The sequence below is a fragment of the Lycium barbarum genome, chromosome 11, assembly GCF_019175385.1.
Source record: "Lycium barbarum isolate Lr01 chromosome 11, ASM1917538v2, whole genome shotgun sequence".
Classification (NCBI taxonomy): Eukaryota; Viridiplantae; Streptophyta; class Magnoliopsida; order Solanales; family Solanaceae; genus Lycium; species Lycium barbarum.
Window position 1 is genome coordinate 102924685 of NC_083347.1, and position 21868 is coordinate 102946552.

At 37.1% G+C, this 21868-nt stretch overlaps 1 protein-coding gene across 3 annotated transcripts; it reads left to right on the forward strand.

Moving 5' to 3' along the window:
• Positions 1–2685: 2685 nt before the first annotated feature.
• Positions 2686–21328, forward strand: LOC132616486 (RNA-dependent RNA polymerase 1-like). Of its 3 annotated transcripts, none has more exons than XM_060330905.1 (5): positions 2686–2843; positions 3680–4244; positions 14682–16546; positions 17523–17673; positions 20259–21328. In XM_060330905.1, exons 2-5 carry the CDS (start codon positions 3735–3737, stop codon positions 21075–21077), a joined length of 3345 nt encoding a protein of 1114 aa, XP_060186888.1. In that variant the 5' UTR covers positions 2686–2843; positions 3680–3734; the 3' UTR covers positions 21078–21328. The 3 variants fall into 3 exon arrangements, with proteins under 3 accessions (XP_060186888.1, XP_060186891.1, XP_060186890.1); XM_060330908.1 differs by having other exon boundaries at positions 15528–16546; XM_060330907.1 differs by lacking the exon at positions 2686–2843 and adding an exon at positions 3020–3559.
• The last annotated feature ends 540 nt before the right edge of the window (positions 21329–21868 follow it).

Sequence of the window (21868 nt, forward strand, 5' to 3'; positions counted from 1 at the left end):
ACTACAAAATTTTTCATCCTTGATTATATGTAGTACTCCCTCCGAATAAAAAAGAGTGTTCATTTAGCTATTAGCGCACCCATAAGAAAATACTAGTAATTTCTATAAAATAAATAAATAGGTAATTTGATTAAATTGCCCCTAATTAAATAGTAATTGAAATTTGATTACAAAACACTTAATAGGGACAAATCTAGAAAAATAAGATTAATTCTTTATTAATTTGATAGGTGAACACTGTTTTTGACTAAAAAGGATAAATGAACAATCTTTGTGATGCGGAGAGAGTAGTAGTAAACTAGTAATGTTACTGTGCTCTTTTCTGAAAGTTGTTGAGAACTCATGGGACAGAGTGTAAATATACTTCAGAATAGCATTGGCCTTTCAGCTTGAATCGGATTTTTTAGGAATGTATCGAGAGAGAATTGGATTTAATTACATAATTTGCTCGATGTTAGAATGTTATCCTGGTTTGAGCTCCTAAGGGTATGTCATGTGGTGTTTGGACATCGCTTCATATTAATGGTGTGAAGATTGCATAAGTATCTTGTTGCAGAGCTCCATAGAAAGTCTTGGAATTACAGTTATTTTTAAGTTCTTATTAAGAAACAATTATTCTTAAAGTTTTATTTATTTATTATGATTTGTAGAGGAATCTAATCTTATTTAAATGACTCTCATGGATTATATTTTATATACAAGTAGGATGATGTGTTGCTGTTTAGCTAAGTACTATTTTGACATGCCCAAGATATTTTGTTGTGGCCTGTATTTTTGATCCACTAACTCAGTGTCTTTCCAATTGAATCGGTTGAAGTTAGTCGCAAAACTTTTTTTTACATTAGATTTTATTTTTTCGACATTCAATTATTTTATTATTTCAGGTCATACAATATGATGTTAAAAGATTTAGCATGTGAAGATTTTAGTAAGATTAAGAGTTATAGAAGTTGTTTGAGGGTTGTACATTTACTATTTTGTTATTGTCCATGTTTGATGGTATCAATTAAAATGATAATATTATTTTTTAGCTCAAACAGTGTAGCTTTATCTTTTATGTCGATGATACATCAATATTATACAATTAGTGCTTGATTTGTTTGTCTTGATTAATGAAACATATAATATTTTTTTATGAATTTAGTAGCATGTTTTATTAATATTTTGACAATTTAAATGTTGTTTCAGCGTATAAAATATTGGTAAAAAGTTAGACAAAGGGAAATTCAAATATATTATTAATTGTCGTTATACTTGTCGCTAAATTTGAATATTTTCGGCAATATATTGTACTTTCATTTACGACTAAAAGTATGTATTTTTAGTGATAATTAATTAGATTTAGCCGCAATAAAGAAGGACCCTAAATGTGCAAACATGCTTATTTAGATTTTAGGAGATAGATTTTATAGCCATTATAATTGTCGCTAAATAACTGTCTTTAGACCCTGTTACTTTTAGTGGTAATTCAATTAAATTTAGCGGTAATAAAGAGACGCTAAAAGGTGCAAACTAAGCCATTTTAAAACGCATTTAGCAGTTACTTTAAGTGCTGCTAAACAATTACCGTTAATGCATGCGATTTTTAGAGGCAATAAAAACCCCTTTACTAGTACTCCACTAAATAGCCACTAACGAATTTAGTGACGCCAATTTAAATCGTTAAAGTTTAATGACAGGTAAATGTTTTAGTGGTAGTCGATATTGCCGCTAAAGACCTATTTGTTGTATTGTATAGACTCCTTACAAATAAATTCAACGGTTTTTCTAATAAGCGAATTTTAAGCTAAACACGAAATATAAAGAATTTACACTGAGGCAATAATTCATCGTAACACGTCCAAAGGACAGAGTAGACGTTTAGACATAAAAATGTGATATTTGGAAAAAGCTGAAAAAAAACATATTTGGAAGTTAAAAAAGTTGTGTTTGAACATAAGTTTATCTCGGAAAAGAAATAGAAGTTTTGTGAGCGGAAATTTTTTTTACTTGTAAATTTGGTCAAAATCATGTCTTAAAATTTGAAACTCATCTTCAATTTTTTTTTTTTTTGAAAAATCAATCTACTCTAATGTAATATATTTTAAAATTACTTTTTTGAAAAAAATATTCCTGTCCAAACGGGCTCTATAGTCTTAGATGACTTAACCGATTGGGTTTCTTATGTAAGTAGATACATTAGCAAACATTTAAACGAATCCAAAGTTTTCGCAATTAAATCATTGTACCTCTTTGAGAAACAAAGAAAACAATATTATTGTAGGGTATTGGCACTTTTCTCCCTATTTTGTGCTGATCTTTAACTTTTGTCCCTCATAACAAATACTTTCTCTGTTTTAATTTATGCGAATCTATTTTCTTATTAGCTCGTGCATAATGACTTTTTTCTATAGATGAAAATAACTTATTTTTATATAATGATTTATAGCTATAAGTTTAAAAGTTTTTTCCGTGTTCAGTCAAATGAGTTCATATAGTATTCTTTTTGACGGCGCATAAATTTATATTTGTAGAACATAATAATTCACAAGTTAAATCTTATAGCTTTAAAAAATATATGTCACGTAAATTTGATTGTTAAATGACAAAATTTAAAGACTAGCTTATTTAAAGGGAAAAAATTAAAAATCAATCCATTTGAAGCAAATCGTACAATTTCTTCAAAAAGGAGAACTGCAATTATTGTACCCTGTTCAATTTTATACTTTAAGAGCAACCTAATGTGATAAGAAGACATAAAGAAATATTCTCTACTTAGAAAACGATTGACTATAAATTGACCAATGACCATCACTCTCTTTCTCAGTTTCTGCAACTACTAGTAGTAGAGTTAAGCTTGTATAGTAAGTCTCTTCAAATACCCATGTAGAATTTAGCTTTGATTCAGTTCTTGATCATCATCATTGTTATTGTTAATATAATAATAATAATAATAATTATTATTATTATTATTAATATTATTATTATTATTATGTGTTGTTTATGTGTTTGAACTTTGAAGATGAGGTGTGTTTGGAGTATGGAGAGGACACAATCAATGTGGAATGCCACCCGTGGAATTTGTTTTTCATACTAATTCTAGGAAAGTCATTTTTCTTATCTTTAAAGAAGTTGATTTTCTAGAGAAATTATTTTTCAAAATTTTTGACCAACTTAACGAGAGAAAATTGGAAACATTTTCAGAAAAATGTTTTTCTCCATTCTGAACACACCCTATGTTATCTGCGCAAAAAGCAGTATAAAAGAGAGTGTAAAAGTAGTAGATATTGTCAGTTGTATGATAATGTAGTAATTTGCTAGACTTGGAGAAAGTAAAAACCTCCCATTTAGCTAGATGATTGACTGAAATTGACCAAAGTATCTCAAACCAGTGTAAATCAATTAGGTTGATTTTCCTCTTAATTCTTTTCTTCTCTGCTGTCATTTGTGAGTCTGTGACCTATTTGGTTAGATTACAGATCAACAAGCATAGCAAATGCACTAACACTTGACAGCTACATTAATATCTGGTTGCATTAGTAGTAAAAACAACCTACATTTTTCATGTCTCACAACATAGGTTTGCTCTCAATAACTCCTGCATACATATTGTTTTACCTAGTAACACTTTTACCTTAGTGTTGTTATTTTAGTAATACTTTTACCTAAGTGTTGTTAATTTGTTCTTACTTGTGTGTAGACTTCAGAGGCTATTCCAGTGGTGATTAGTATAATTGACAGTAGAGTTTGGCTATATGGGAAAGACAATTCAGGTTTTTGGATTCCCTTATCTTGTGTCTGCAGAAGTGGTCAAGTTATTCTTAGAGAAACAGACAGGAAATGGAACTGTGTATGCATTGGAGGTTAAACAGTCAAAAAGAGGACCTAGAGCATTTGCCATAGTTCAATTTACCAACAGCAGAAGCGCGGATATTATCATCAATTTGGCTAGTCAGAGGCTGGATTTTGGTTATTCTTATTTGAGGGCTTGGGAAATGAAAACTGATAATGTCAAACTGAGGACGTATGTGCAGCGCACGGATGGCATAACTTTGAATTTTAGATGTCAGATATCAGATGACAAGTTTGCAGTGTTGGGAAGTAGTAGACAAGTTTCAATTGAATTTGGCGTTGGATTGAAGAGAATTTACTTCCTTTTATCTTGTGGTTCAGTTGATTATAAGCTTCAGCTCTCATATGAAAATATATGGCAAATTGTGCTTCATCATCCATATGGTCAGAATGCTCAGTTTCTCCTCATACAGGTAAGTATTCCAAACCTTTAGCTATTGTTTTCATCCGTGCTGGTCTTTGTGACTATTTGATTATTGGTTGAATGGTACACAATACTTTCTCATGTATTGTTTGTTGAGGCAAAATCATTTCTGAATACCTGTTGTGCATGCAAAAAAGTTAGACACATACCAGCTTTGCATAGTGTTTCAGAAACTTTCTAACCAATGATGATAAGTAGGAGGCTAGCTACTGTGAGTATGGGCTATATTATTTGCAATCTCTATGTGGTTCACTAAAATATCTCTGCAGCCTCTTAATTTCCTTTATGGAAGAAGGCCTTAGTCCACAAACATATCCTTGTAGCTTCTTGACTAAATTTGCTCAAAAGGCTATGATCACAAAAGCCAAAGCTTTCACTGGTTAATGAATAATCATAGTATGTGCTAAAGATTGGCTTTAGAGACAAAGATCTAAAAAAAACAAGGTTCTCTATCCCAAAGAAAAAAGATCTAACAAGATTTTATGACGCAGCAAGAATTTGCAGCTATTTCTTGAGCTTTGATATTGTGCTATTTAGAGTCTGAAAGTGTAGGAAATTGATAGTTTCAATCTAGGCTAAATATGCAGATAGCCACTCAAAGTTGGCACGAAATCCCAATTAGACGCTAAAACTTTACTAGTGTCCAGATATCAGACAAAGTCATGTGCTTTTACTTTCTCTGTTTAGCTTAGGAGGGTGTTCTCTGTACTTTTACTGTAGCTTCTTTCTAAATTTTTTTATGTGTTAACTGTTTTATTGTCACGACCCAAATTACAGATCGTGCGGGCACCTACCTTATTGCTACCTTTATTGCTACTTGATAGGCGAAACCTTACCAACCAAATCTCTTTGTAAATTTGTTTCGAAAGCAGATGTAACCAACATTAGTAAATAAAATGAACATTACGAAGACATTCTTTATTTATTTAAAACAATTCAACTTTCCCAAGGATCTAGTCTAGACAGGTACAAGAGCTTCTAAATTACAGAGAGATAACACAATTTAAAGACACAGCTTCCGCCTTCGGAATGAGATGTACAGAAGCTGTAGGAAGATATCTGCCACTTCAACTAATGAAACCTTCAAACATCAACCTGAAACACATCTACACCCCAAAGGATGTAGCAAGAGTAGTATATCATAGGTCGACTAAGAATAGTTCACGCAACACATATAAAATCAAACACAATAAACAGATGGGTACAGTTGTAACACCTTTTTACATTCTACCATACTTAACCAGTTCTGACATGAGCATTCCCGTATCCTATTACCAAGTCAATGCAACACTAGAAAGTAAGGACCAACAGACAACGACAGTTACAGTCAAGACAGACTCCTGGACCAGTTAAACCCCGGTAATTTATAAGGACAGACCTCAACCTCTCTATCAACCAACACACAGTGGGACCACTAATTCTTGCCTTTTTCTCCTTACTTTAACATACTCGTAGTTTAACGATTAGGCTTAATCAACACACAGCCCGCAATGGACACCTGACTCAAACCACTTATCAAATATCAAGTAAGATCAAGTAAAGCAATGCAACCAATGATAGCAAATCAACATACTCCCAATCACTTAGCCACGCTAATGGGGTCAACCCAACCCACCTTCATCTATTTATCAACGGACCATGAGGTTACTTGTAAACGCCTCATCTCCACAATCATGAGGAAATCAATTGTAACTTACCAGAATGAACCATAACTAACAATCGGAATCAGCTCTGCCACCATCGCAAAATATGAACACACAAGTACAATGCAATCAATGTTAGTATCGTATCCGTAAACACATGCTAAATGGTAATGTTTGCCCAAAAAGCCATGACCTGCAGGGGACCCATGGTGTCCATGTACCACTCGTTCCGGAACTGACCTCGGATCACGAGTTCATAACTAGGCCACATCCTCACCCCCTGTCAAATGTGCCTTTTCATATTTATATGTTCTTTCTCATCTCAATGTATTTCCATTCCAACAATCAATTTATCAATCTCAAGAATACAAGTCACCACGTCACGAGTTAAGAACCCAACCTCCTAACACTGTGGATACTCCACGAAGATACATACAATGAGAATACAAGTCATCACATAACAGCCCTACCCAGACTCAGACTTGACTCATCAATAACATGAATAACGAATCCCCCCCGAATCAACAAGAAAGTAAATACTGACGATTTTCGCATGCTTCGTACATAGAATGATGACAACATGAATACCCAATGAGGACACTTACAATTTTGTACATGTCGCCCCCACCCATGGTACAACAAGACTCTATTATGGACAACTTGGTAAGTGCACATACCCCACTATGCTAACTAGATCAATGACAAAACCATATTCACTACATTTCTTCCCTTTTTGGGTATATCAACTACACATCTTGGTTGACTTATTCACTTAATGGCACGATGCCCACATAAATCAGCATTCAACTTAAACTAAACAATATCCAACCGAACTCTGCGTCCGAAGACCTAATCATGCTTTTTCCCGTCAATTCTATAGCATACAACAACAACAAGCCCAGTATAATCTCACCATGTGGGGTCTGGGGAGGGTAGAGTGTATGCAGACCTAACCCCCACCTTGAAAGGTAGGGCGGCTGTTTCTGAAAGACCCTCGGCTCAAGAGAGGAGAACAAGAGAGGAAAAACAAGACAAAAGGTTAGATAGGACCAAGCATATCGAAAACAATAAGAAAGTAAGGAATAATAAAAGCGAGAAAGTCATGGTAGAACAGTTCGGAAAGAAAGGAGCATTAACTACTATAGATAACTAAGATTACCAAAGTACAACAGCCCAACAAATATAAGCAGCAATCCAATGCAGAAATCAAATGGCAATAAACAAATGAGCAAAACTACAACTACTATGGTGAAAGGATTAGCCACCTAGCCTTCTATCCTAATCTGAGTCCTCCACAACCTCCTATCTAAGGTCATGTCCTCGGTGAGCTGAAACTGTGCCATATCCTGTTTAATCACCTCTCTCCAATATTTCTTCGGCCTCCCTTTGCTTCTCCTGAAACCGTCCATAGCCAACCTCTCACACCTCCGCACTGGGGCATCTGTGTCTCTCCTCTTCACATGCCCAAACCATTTCAGCCTCGCTTCCCGCATCTTGTCTTCCACCGATGCCACTCCCACGTTGTCTCGGATATCTTCATTCCTAATTCTATCCCTCCTAGTGTGCCCACACATCCACCGCAACATTCGCATTTCCACGACTTTCATTTTCTGAACGTGAAATTTCTTGACTGGCCAACACTTCGTCCCGTACAGTAAGGTCGGTCTAACCACCACTTTGTAGAACTTGTCTTTAAGTTTTGGTGGCATTTTCTTATCACACAGCACTCCGGAGGCGAGCCTCCATTTCATCCACCCTGCACCAATACGATGTGAAACATCATCGTCGATATCCCCATCTCCCTGTATAATAGACCCAAGATACTTGAAACTTCCTTTCTTTTAAATGGCCTGGGTACCAAGCCTCACTTCCTTGTCAGCCTCACGCGGTAGGCCACTGAACTTGCACTCCAAGTATTCTGTCTTGGTCCTACTCAATCTAAATCCTTTAGACTCCAACGTCTGTTTCCAGCCCTCCAGCTTATCGTTAACTCCGTTGCGAGTCTCGTCAATCAGGACTATATCATCCGCGAACAACATACACCAAGGCACCTCACCTTGTATTTGTCGCGTCAATTCATCCATCACTAGGGCGAATAGAAACGGGCTAAGAGCTGATCCTTGATGCAACCCCATCATAACAAGGAAGTGCTCCGAGTCTCCTCTTGCCGTCCTTACCCTGGTCTTAGCTCCATCATACATGTCCTTTATCGCTCTAATGTACACCACAGGTACACCTTTAGCCTCCAAGCATCTCCATAGGACCTCTCTTGGAACTTTGTCGTAGGCCTTTTCTAGGTCAATGAATACCATGTGCAAGTCCCTCTTCCGCTCCCTATACTGCTCCACCAATCTCCTTACAATATGAATGGCTTCTGTAGTCGAGCGCCCTGGCATGAATCCAAACTGGTTCTCTGAAATAGACACACCTCTCCTCACCCTCATTTCCACCACCCTTTCCCACACTTTCATAGTGTGACTTAGCAGCTTGATACCTCTATAGTTGTTGCAGCTTTGAATGTCACCCTTGTTCTTGTACACGGGAATCATTGTACTCCACCTCCATTCTTCCGGCATCTTCGCTGTCTTGAAAATGACATTAAACAACCCAGTCAGCCACTCCAAGCCTACCCTGCCTGCATTCTTCCAAAATTCCCCAGGAATCTCGTCAAGTCGCTCTTCCCCTGCGCATCCTACGAGCAGCTCACTTAACCTCCTCAACCGTTATACTCCTACAATATCCAAAGTTGCGATGCCTATCCGAGTGCTCCAAGTTTCCCAACACAATGTCTCTGTCCCCTCCTTCGTTCAAGAGTTCATGAAAGTATGACTGCCATCTCTGTCTAATGCGAGATTCCTGTACCAACACTTGGCCATCCTCGTCCTTGATGCATTTCACTTGATCCAAGTCGCGTGCCTTCCTCTCTCTCGCCTTGGCGAGCTTGAATAGCTTCTTATCCCCACCTCTGTCCTCTAGTTCTGCATAAAGGCGTTCAAAGGCAGCCGTTTTAGCCGCCGAAACTGCTAACTTCGCCTCCTTTCTCGCCATCTTATACTTTTCCCTGTTCTTCCGCTTCTCTTCATCATCCTTGCTATCTACCAACTTCACATATGCCTGCTTCTTTGCTTCTACCTTCCCTTGGACTTCTCCATTCCACCACCAATCCCCTCGGTGCCCACCACGGCGGCCTCGTGAGACCCCCAATACCTCTTTAGCTGCTTCCCTAATGCAACTGGCTGTCCTATCCCACATACTGCTCGCATCCCCCCCCCCCCCCCCCCCCGCCCGCTATCCCACGCTCCCATAGCCATCAACTTCTCCCCCATCTCTAGGGCACTAGACGGAGTCAAACTTCCCCACCTAATCCTCGGTCGGTCATCCACGACTCTCTTCTTCTTCTTCTTCCTTCTTATCTCCAAATCCATCACCAATAGCTTATGTTGGGTCGTAAGATTCTCACTCGGTATGACTTTGCAGTCCTTACAGAGGCCTTTATCATCTTTTCTAAGAAGCAGAAAGTCTATTTGCGTCGCAGCCACCGAGCTACGGAAGGTTACCAAGTGCTCCTCCTTCTTCGGAAAACTCGAATTGGCTACCACCAATCCAAAAGCTTTTGCGAAATCCAGGAGTGAGACTCCTCCACCATTCCTGTCCCCGAAGCCAAATCCTCCATGCACCTCGTCATAACCCCTCGAAACAGACCCAATGTGCCCAATGAAATCTCCTCCTATGAATAACTTCTCAGTAGGCGGTATACTTACCACCACTTCGTCCAAGTCCTCCCAAAAGCGCATTTTTACCTCCTCGTCCAAACCCACTTGTGGCGCGTAGGCACTAATAATGTTCAAGGTGAACCCTCCAACGACTAACTTAATCGCCATCATCTTGTTATTGATCCTCCTAACCTCTACCACCTGATCTCTAAGCTCACTATCTACTAAGATCCCTACCCCATTCCTATACCTCGACTTGCCCGAGAACCAAAGCTTGTACCCGTCCACCTCCTTAGCTTTAGGTCCTACCCATTTAGTCTCTTGGACACAAGCTATATTAATCCTCCTCTTCTTAAGAATCTTAACTAACTCTATGGACTTTCCTGATAAAGTCCCAATATTCCAAGACCCTACTCTCAACCTAGAAACTCCCTCAACCCCCTTAGCCCCCCCAACCCTGGCCCCCGATCCTAACCGAGAACATGACCCTAGTCTACCATCTCTCACCAAAGCCAGTAAAACAAATATATGCTAGTGAAAGGTTAATCTAAGACAAACGAAGGGTCAATACTAAAGCACAAGTTAGCAATAGTCTATACGCAGTGAAATACGCGGAGCAGGCAAAATTTATAAGGCTAAAAGACCGGAAATGGGCTATTGGAGGTACCAACTCCAAGTAAATAAAACCTGTTCACCACCGAGAAACCTCTGTTCGCCGCCGAAAATGTTGTTCTCTGCCGGAAAATACTGTTCACTGGCCGGAATCACTGTTCCCGGCCGGAATCACTGTTCACCTACCTGTGCAGAAACTGCCCGGAAACCTACTGGTGGAGGATTTCCGGTCGCAGGGTAGAAGAGAGGAAAAGAGTAAAAAAAAACAAAAAAGGAGAAGGAAAGAGAAGAGAGAGAGAGAGAGAGAGAGAGAGAGAGAGAGAGAGCTGGCCGGCGGTGGTCGTCGTCACCGGTCGCCGGTGGCCGCTTGGGGTGGCTGGTTTGGGGGGTGGGTGGGGCAGCTATCACGAAAGTTCATGCAATATCCACCATCCTGTCTTTGAGACGGAAACCGTGATAGAGAAATCTTTAAGGAAGATCACACGAAGGATGTTTGGAGGGCTACTTTTCCTAGTCAACAAGTGTTTTACTCGGGGAATACCGTAATGACGGCTTAGAAGAGGGGTTTTGTGGACAAAAGGCGTTAATTCGGAAATAAGGTCATTAAACGCGGGTACTGGTCCGCGCATACCGCTGCAGTGGACTGATCGTCCGCTCCAGCGGGCTCCCTATGGGTGTCGTTTACCCGCTGCAACGAGGACATCATCCCCGGGCCCACAACTCTTCAACTCTCATCTACTTCAATTACGATCAAACATTACACTTAAAACTCCCCCGTGGACCAATCTTATGACGATACGCTTGGTTTTCATACGCGGGCTGCGGAAGGTCCAATAACCACCAGGCGGGTCATTACATTTATCCTCTTTGGTATGCAGTACTTGTAACTTATTTGCACTGAGGAATTTCCACATTGCATTAGCTGCATCATGACACAGAATGCAGCAACCATATATCTTTGATGAATCATAGATGCAAGCAGTCACTGCTAATAACAGTAGTATAAAAGGCAACTAAAACTCTGTTAATTTCTTTGGCTGTAATGTACTTTTGTCCAAATTTACCATATTGTGTTCTTTTAGTGTTCGATCAGTAATTGGAGTTTAGCTTTGCAAGTAAAGTTATTTTTTTTAATTTGGTGGTTAGATGGTTCATAAATAATTTTTCTCAAAAAGACGGTTCACTAAATAATAAGGGAATCTCTAGGTATGTTGTAAGATTTAACATCAATATGGCTCTTCGTTGTCCATTCAATAATTACAGAACTTCTGTACAATTTAACATCAAGATAATCACTAGGTGCAAAAAGATTGTATCATAGACGAGCCATTTGGATAGCCCTTTAGGTTAATTTTTTTATGTGCTTAGTTTCGATTAAAGAAGAAAACTCAAAAAACGATGAAAGAACATTGACAGTTTTATTTTTATCCATAACCGTGATATCAGGCCAGCTTGCATGTACCTCGACGAAGTCCACGGAGTACCTTGCTACCTCCAACCAACACAGATACCGAGTTAAAAATTTCTTTTTAACAACTAAAATTTCATCATGATAAAAAAGAACACTTTAGGCAAAGATATTACAACAGTTAAACTTGGGTCTGTGCTCTACACGGGCTTGGTACCGCTAGTTAATTAAATAAACCAAGCGTCTCGCTTGCCTATTTATGTAAGTTGACATACATAGTCCACATGCTTCAAGACTTATCACTTTGTCTGCTCACATCTTTTAAGTTAAAGAATGTGAAAGCAACTTTTCTACTTCATGTTACCTTCTCAAAAAAAAAAAAAGCAACTTTTCTACTGTATTTGCAAAATTCCTTCACGAGTATTGTTGCATCAGGTAATATATCCCTTCATATATATATATATATATCCCCACACACACTAGTTTTTGATGTATTCCATATCAATTAGCATAGATATGACGCAAAAACAATATATGTGATGTATAACACGACAATTTTGAAAAAATACAGCTCAAACATAGTAAGCCTATTTGATCTCCCAAGAATGGTAGATTGTTTCTTTCTGATTAGTGTATCTTATAACCTCTATATTAGATTCTTGGATTTCAACTTTCGAAGCTATATTTATATGGAACAATTAATTAAGTTCTGGATATGTCCCAATTTACCATTAATACTCTCTTTAACGTTATCCGAAATTATTCCCATTTCTCAAAGATGTAAACTTGCTCTCTTATACTACTACATTTTACATTGATATCACTGACACAGGAATAGCGTAAAACTCAGTACAACTAAAAGCCTAATTTTCCAAATAGCAAAGACTTTTAGGTTCACCACTCTGAGCTTTTGAGAATTTTTTGCACTCTCATTAAAGCTGCAGGGCCGGCTAACATGCAGAGCCGGCTTTAGGGGGAAGCCATTAAAGCAATTGCTTTAGGGCCCCCATATTGAAGTCCCCAAAATTTTATTTTATAGGAGTATATTATAAAACTATGAATAAAAGAGACTAGATTTTATATTTCTTTTCTTGAAATGTGCTAGGTTATTGAAATAAATAATTCAAATTTTATACTTTTTTGGTTCCCATTTAGGTAACATTCTTTTCTAATTAGTCAGTTTAAAAAAGAATGACATTTTCATATTTAATAAGAATCTAATTTTAAACTTTTTGTTTTAACCTTAATGAGATGATTTATAGCCACAAAATTTCTAATAACTTGTTCCAGACCATAATTTTCAAGAATCTTTCTTTTCTTTCAATTCCGCGCCCAGTCAAACATCTTCACATGAATTAGAGAGTAATAAATGTTATGCAAGATATAAAAATGAACAATTTGATGACGACTTTGATAATTTTTTAAAAAAGAAGTGTCGTGTAGAGTTGAGTATTTCTTATAAATAGTGAATTAAACCTTTTCTTTTTTTTACTTCAAAATAGATTGAATTATTCTAAATGTATAAAATTGTTTTGTCATTACTTGGTGGTACAAAATTGAGATTCTTAGATTATGAAAATTTATAGATATATTATCGTAACTGCCAATAAATGTTTCTTATACAAATATTTATTTAAATTTGAATGGATAGAGTTATCAAATATTTCTAACGGTGGAAGGTAGATATGAATTCACGTAAACTCAATATATATATAAATTAATTTGAGGTCATAGTAGAAACTGATACACTTCAAGTTCTAAATCCGCGTCTGCAATATCTGACCTTACCTGATCAAAGGTTGAGCCTAGAATTTGATGTAGCCTATTTCCCTGTGCTCTGTCCTGCCCGAACTGATTGTCTTTTCCTTTTCTTGGAAGGTAAAAATAGTTGGAGAAGAATATAAATTGAGGAGAAAAGTATGTAGAAACTCCACCTACTCTTGTGGAGAGGAGCAGGCAAGTTGTTGTCGCCCTTTGTTTTCCTGCTCTATAGAAGAATGTACCCTGTTAAAGGAAAAATACAGAAAATAAAAAATAAAGTAGCTGAAAACTTAAAAAGATGAAGACTCGAAAAAGTCGTTTACAATTACATATCTGAATAATCAAACTCCATGTATCTTAATCACGACCATTAGTATGTTTCTTCAAACAAAGAAGAAGATGTACAAGAAATAAAAAAGGGATTAGAGAACTACAAAACTAAAATGGGAACCAGGAGATTTTTACTAAATTAGTTAGGATTCTTATCAGCAAAATCAACAAAGAACATCCAGCCTTTTCTTGTTTTTTTTTGTTTTTTTTGTTTTTTGGCTCCAAGTTCTCTTCTAGCCACATTCGCGTGTTCACATTTAATAGCACCAATTTATTAAGCCATTTCATGATTAGAACTAACTTTTACAATTCCCAAGCAACCGTTTCGCAATTTTTGATCAAAAAAGTTTATTAAAAGAAGGATAAAACAAACGTTCTTGATAATGAAGGCAGGGGACTGCTTTAGTATATCTTTAATATAGTCTTTGTGGCCTTTTAAATTTAGTTAAATTAAATACAAAAAAAAAGAAGAGGATTTAATAGTTAATAAGATACTCCTTCCATTCCATAATAAGTGACTTTTAGCCCATGCACACCCCTTAAGAAATTGCTCGCTCCTAGAAAATTATGAGTGTTTTTACCAACTTACCCCTAATTATATTTTAAGTTAACATGGGGTATTGAGTAGTAATTAATGAATCTTGATTATTTAAACAAGAATCTGCTCAAAATATTCTTGAAATCCTAAAGCGTCATTGAAACAAAATAAAAAGCCTAAAATGGTCACTTAATATGGAATGGAGGGAGTATTTTATTACATTTTGATTTACAATAGGGGTAAAATTGTAATCTACCTTTGAAGGTAGGAGCTTTCCACTTTTAGTATAATATGATATATACAATAGTTACCAATTTCAAAAAAAAAAAAAAATATTCCTTCATGTGATTGAAGTCTGGTTAGATGGGTGGTCTACAATAAGATTCGTTATTGATTTTTTCATTCAATTTCTATGATTTAGTTATTGGGTGCTCCTCGGATCTATAAGAGACTTGAAGAATCATGTTATAGCTTCTTTAAGGAAACTCCTGATGATCAGTGGGTGAGGACAACAGATTTCACTCCAGCTAATTGGATAGGGCTATCTTCTAGCTTATGTTTGGAGTTTCATAATGGCGTTCAACTCCCAAATTTCCATGAGAGTTTTTTTTACTATGCAGAACGTGAAAACCAAATTACTTTACAGAAGACTGGTTTTACCTCTTCTTCTTTCTTTCAAAAATTGCCTCTGGTTCCCATTGTCCAGCCCCCCAAAGTAGTTGCGTTGCCTTACAAGATATTGTTCAAAATTAGTTCCATGGTTCAGCATGGATACATACCTTGGCTAGCATTAAATGTCGACTTTTTCCGATTAGTTGATCCTCAAAGGAGAAATATTTCTTGCATTGAGCACGCCTTAGAGAAAATGAACTATTTAAAGGAGTGCTGTTATGATCCAGTGAGGTGGATCACTGAGCAGTATGATGAGTATCTCAGGCGTAAACAAGTTCCATATTCTCCGTTCATCACTTTAGATGACGGATTGCTGTACGTAAGAAGGGTCCTCGTAACTCCATGCAAAGTTTATTTTTGTGGTCCAGACGTTAATGTTTCCAATCGGGTTCTGCGCAATTATTCTGAAGACATAGATAACTTTCTTCGAGTTTCTTTTGTTGATGAAGAGTTGGAGAAAATGTATTCTACTGAATTATTATCAAAAGCAAATGGTATCAGGACAGACATCTATGAGAGGATCCTCTCAACTCTGCGGAACGGCTTTGTAATTGGTGATTTTTTTTTTGAATTTCTTGCATTTTCATCGAGCCAGTTGCGGGATAATTCAGTGTGGATGTTTGCTTCAAGACCTGGACTTACTGCAAATGATATAAGAACATGGATGGGTGATTTTCAGCAGATCAGGAATGTCGCAAAATATGCTGCCAGACTTGGTCAATCTTTTGGTTCCTCCAGAGAGACATTGAGTGTTGGTAGGGATGAGATTGAACAAATTCCTGACGTGAAGGTTCATGGAACCAACTATGTCTTTTCTGATGGAATTGGAAAAATATCTGCTGACTTTGCTCGTAGAGTTGCCACAAAATGTGGCCTTCAATATACTCCATCTGCTTTCCAGATTCGTTATGGTGGATATAAAGGTGTTGTGGCTGTTGATCAATATTCATCAATGAAGTTATCTTTGAGAAAGAGCATGCTGAAATATGAAGCAAACAACATAAAGTTAGATGTCCTGGCATGGAGCAAATATCAGCCTTGTTATCTTAATCGTGAACTGGTTACTCTCTTGTCTACACTGGGGGTGAAAGATTATGTTTTCGAACAGAAGCAAAATGAAGCCGTAGAGCAGCTTGATGCTATCTTGCATGATTCTTTCAAGGCACAGGAGGCTTTGGAATTGATGTCTCCTGGAGAGAACACTAATATTCTCAAGGGGATGCTAAATTGTGGTTATATGCCTGATGAGGAGCCCTTTCTTTCAATGATGCTGCAAGCTTTCCGGGCATCCAAGTTGCTCGATTTGCGGACTAAAACAAGAATATTTATTCCAAATGGAAGAGCAATGATGGGATGTTTGGATGAATCCAGAACCTTGGAATATGGTCAGGTGTTTGTTCAGTTTACTGGTGCTGGACGTAGACAGTTTTATGAGGATTTGCACCCTTTGAATGACAGTAGATCCGCCAACTATAATTTCATTCTCAAGGGAAACGTGGTGGTTGCAAAAAATCCATGCTTGCATCCTGGTGATATTCGTGTTTTAAGGGCTGTAGATATTCCAGCTTTGCACCACATGGTAGACTGTGTTGTATTTCCCCAGAAAGGAAAAAGGTAAATTGTTTTTACGTTGGAACTGTTTGATTTACATGCAATCTTATAGAAGGATTTACCATTTCTTGCCTGGTCTTACCAACTATCAACGTGTTACTTCTTTTAATGGGTGCATTCAAAAAAACTTATAAAATAAAATGCCCCTACCCTTGTAAGAAGCTTATATTTGGAATCTATATAGTCATGAAATATCATTCTGGAAAGAAGCATATAATCGAAATTTCTGTAGCTTTACATGACCGCTATGAAGTTACGCACTGAAAATAAAGTGGAGTTTTTATTGTTTTATAGTATTTACTGTTGGCATCACCAATAAAAAAAACGTATCTACTGTTCGCCTCTTCCCTACACATACGCTTGGTATGACTGAAATATTTTCTCAAAAAATGTTTTCTGAAAACATGTCATTCACACCAATGCACCCTAGTCTCTCATTTTTCAACCCCATTGGTTCAATGTATATGTTACGAGTTTCATAGAGTTGCAGTCTGGATGACATTTTACATAGTCTTTACCATTCTTCATAGAAAACAACATATGTCCCTGATGATTGTGGAACTGATGCATCTTTATATAATTATGGGGTCAACAGTATTTCATCTATCTGGAATATTCTCAATTTGTCTTCAAACTGATGAGTCCTGATCTGATCTAACAGTAATCATTGTAGTATATGTTATGAGTTCCATAGAGTTGAAGTCTGGAAGGATGACATTCTACATAGTCTTTACTGTTCTTCATAGGAAACTACATGTCCCTGATGATTGTGGAACTGATGCAACTTTATATAATTACGGGGTCAACTTTTTGTGTAACTATAATTCCGCAGTATTTCATTTATCTGGAATATTCTCAATTTGTCTTCAAATGTGAACTTTATTAATTGTTCTTTCTAGTAAAGCTAGCTTTCGTCCTTATGAACTCTTTCTATCATTTTTCATGGCATTGTTAATCAGTGTTAAAACTTTGATGACAGACCTCATCCAAATGAATGTTCTGGGAGTGATCTGGATGGGGATATCTACTTTGTTTGCTGGGATCAAGACCTGATTCCGCCAAGGCAAGTCCAGGCGATGGATTATAGTCCAGCACCCAACACAGAGTTGGATCATGATGTCACAATTGAGGTACCCCTAGTTTCGAACTAGTTAGTTTTACTTCCAAAAATATCATGCTTCTCATGCATCACTGGGAGAATTGGCATGGTCTTGATATTATTCTTTCCATTTTATCAAGGCTTAATACATAGACAGCCTCTCAAATTTGCTAGCAAATTCATCCAAGACGGTCGAACTATGACTTGTTTCAATTGAACACCTGAACACATGATAAAGTGTTCTTATTAGACAATTCACGACGAAAAATAAAGAGAAAAGCAAGAACAATTGGTACAAAATGGATTTAAAGCACGCAATTACTAATACGAAATGAATTGTGGTGATTCAAAAGCATCACAATTGATCAAATCTATCAACACCCAACTCACATCAAGTTTATCCAATAATTTTTGAAGTAAGAAATCAACTCAAACTCCAATTTGTTTTGAAGAAATTTGCACAAGGAAAATAGCTCAATTTTGAAACCAAAATTGACCCCGAATTCATCATTAGATCCCAAAATTGGAACCTAATATGGTTTACCTATGATCAAAAAAACTTAATTCCAAAAGATTGGGCAAAATTTTGCACAAAAAGAGCTCGAAAACTCAAATCGCATTCTACAAAGTGCAGAAATTTTAAGTGCGAAAATGGGAGAAAATTAGACAAAATTCGATCGAAATCAATTCTAAATGCTTCCAAATTTCATATTCAATCTCTGTAAACTATTTCCAACAAAGCCAAACAATACCGATTTTTTTTTTCTTTTTCCGAATATAGGTAAGTTAAGGATTAAGAATTATAGAAATAATTCTTTTTCCAAGCTCTGGTACCAATTGATATGATTCTAGATGAGAGAATGATAAATTGAACCAGAATTAAACAAATGAGATAAAATATAAGAATTTGATTAAGAAATAGAAAGGAGGGAGAATGGATTTTAGAAGAAAAGAAGGATGATCTAACAATTAAAATGTAATAATCATTAGACTAATCCAAGTAAGACCAGAAATTGAACTCATACAAGAGATTACTTACCCAAGTAATTAAGAGGGTTCAATTGGAGAGATAAGAGGGTTTTCTCCAATACACACAAAGGAGCCTAAAACCAAATGTTCATCCAAAAACTAACCATTTTTTTGCGCGGACTGCCCTTCTTTTGGGGTGGTCTTTAAATTTTGCCCCTTATATTTGTGTTCTTTAAATTTTGCCCCCCATATTGCTGGTCTTTAATTTTTTCCCTTCGCATTGCAATCTTGAGCTTCGCGCAGAAATCATGAGGTTATGGGTTCGAACCCCCGCTCAAGCATAAGTTAAAAAAAAATCGCAAGGCAAGGTTTGGGTCGCGTGTATGCCGGATCTAGCATACACTTGTTAAGGAATAACCAAAGTTATGCTGGACCCGACATACTCATGCCTTATGGGCAGACTTGGCATAAGTATGCCGGATCCGGCATAACTTTGGTTATTCCTTAACAAGTATATGCCGGGTCTGGCATATTTATGGGCAGACTTTTAGTTAAGCCTTAACTAAAAGTTTTTTCTTAGTTATGCCTTATGGGACAGACTTTTAGTTAAAGCATAACTAAAAGTATGCCCCATAAGGTATAACTTTTCCTTAAGACATAGACTTTGCCTTATAAGACAAACTTTTAGTTATGCTTTAGGGAACTTTGCCTTATAAGGCGGAACTTATAGTTATGCCGGGTCCGGCATAACTTTAGTTATTCCGGGTCCGGCATAACTTTAGTTATTCCTTAAGAAAAAGTTCCGCCTTATGAGGCATACTTTTAGTTATGTCTTATGGAGCACCTTTTAGTTAAGGCATAACTAAAAGTTTACCTTGAAAAGTAAATATATATATATATATGCCTCAAGGCAAAGTTTGCCCCCATTGGCAGACTTTTGGTTAAACATAACTAAAATTCTGCCGGTGGGGGCATAGCGAAATTCAAACTCTGTCTTGCAATTTTTTTTAAAATTTTTTGACTGAGTAGGGGTTCGAACCTGAAACCCATGGTTTTAGCCGAAGGTCAAAATTTAAAGATTACAAATATGAGGGGCAAAATTTAAAGACCACCCCAAAAGAAGGGCAATTCGCAAAACTAACTATCCTAATGTCAAAGACTTAAGGACTATCTTGCAAAAATAACCAAATTATAAGTATGACCATATTATAAAAATAGCCACTTAAGCATATTGATGGCCTTGAAGTCTTCCTTCCATGCTTTCTTTAAATCCTCCAAACTCATGACGGTCGGAAGTATGGTCCAAGGCCCTTGATGACCTCCTTTGTTGTCACCACTTCCTTCGTAATCCACTTGAGCATTTTGTGGCCTTTAAAAGCTCTTTTAATGACTCTTCTATGACACTTTAAGCTCTTCGTGGATGATTCAAAGTTTTCATATCTAAGGTAGCCCACACCCTCACTCTTGATATTGACCTTGGTACCATGATTTGCATCACAATCATATTGAAATTGGACAATCCATCCATTCCATTCACATACTTATAAGATGTGTAATGCAATTACAAGTACTGAGGAACTTGTCTTTATTCTTTTTTGTTTGTTGGCCGGTATGTGCAAGTACTGAGGACTCCTTTTCCACTGGCAGGAAGTGGAAGAGTACTTCACCAACTATATTGTGAATGACAGCTTGGGAATCATAGCACATGCACATGTCGCAGTTGCGGACACAGAACCTGATATGGCCATGAGTGAGCCATGCAAAGAGCTTGCTCAGCTCTATTCAATTGCAGTTGACTTTCCAAAGACTGGTGTTCCTGCTGAAATACCATCTCGATTGCGCCCTAAAAAATATCCAGACTTCATGGAAAAGCCAGACAAGCCAACGTATCACTCAGAAAGAGTTCTTGGCAAGCTTTTCAGGAAAGTGAAGGATAAAACACCTCAGTCTAGCTCTATCGCAACCTTCACAAGGGAGGTTGCCAGGCGATCATATGATGCTGATTTGGAAGTTTATGGATTTGAAGATTACATTGACGAAGCTTTTGATTACAAAACTCAATATGATAACAAGCTTGGTAATATGATGGACTACTATGGCATAGAAACGGAGGCTGAAATACTTAGTGGTGGCATCATGAAGGTATCAAATACTTTTGACCGCAGAAGAGATGCAGAGGCCATTCGTGTTGCTGTGAGGTCTTTGAGGAAGGAGGCAAGGACATGGTTCAAGAGGCGTGGTGATATAGATGACATGTTAGCAAAGGCTTCCGCTTGGTACCACGTTACATATCATCCTCGATATTGGGGTTGCTACAATGAGGGGTTGAAAAGATATCACTTCATTAGCTTTCCTTGGTGTGTTTATGACCAGCTGATCCAGATAAAGAAGGAGAAAGCACGAAACAGGCCGGTTCCCCATTTGTCATCTCTGGGGCATCAGCTGAGTCTCATGGAGTTGATATAAGGTTTCCAAGGAAGCGTTAAGCTGATCTATATAATGTAAGAAAGGTAAGAGAATTGCTTTGATTGATATAATGTAAGGACATACTTTAACATGCCTATTTGCTTAAACACTTAGATCACTCTGTCAATATTGTTTTGTGAGTATTGTGTGTGAATTGGAAAAACTCTTGTTCTGAAATTCACCAAGAATGTATATTGTGGTGGTGTAATTTGGTTGACTTTGTTGTAAATCTGATTTTTGTGCTACTTAAAGTTGAGAAGTGCTCCTTACCTTATCAGGGCCTAAGAAGATTCAATTCATACCTGTAGACAGAAAGGGATTCCATTGAAATTATTTCGCTGTGCACTTTCGTGATGTTTTCCCTTTCAGAATATTGCCATTTAGATGCATGTTCACTCATTTTGTTCCATTAAACGTTTGATTACTTTTCAAGGATAGTACTGCCTCGTTCTTCAGCATCTGCTTGACACGTGATCACTTTGTTATAATATTATGAATGGTGTGTCAAAGGGAGCTGGTTCTTCCAACAGTGTGTGTCAATCATCAAAATAAATTTTAGCACAGCTCAACAGAGGTGCCAATTTCAAAAGAACTATTTAATGTTAGTGTTGCTTATTCTGTCAAGTAATGGTGGAAATTTAGGACGACTGACAAATTAATTTGGTCGAAATTTCTCTTTGCCAAATACAATCAGAGATCTCACTCTGTTAAAACAAATGTTTTCTGCTATTTCATCCTGGTAGAATCATACCTCTTCCAATCTTGTTATTGCCCTGATTGTGAAGATTATC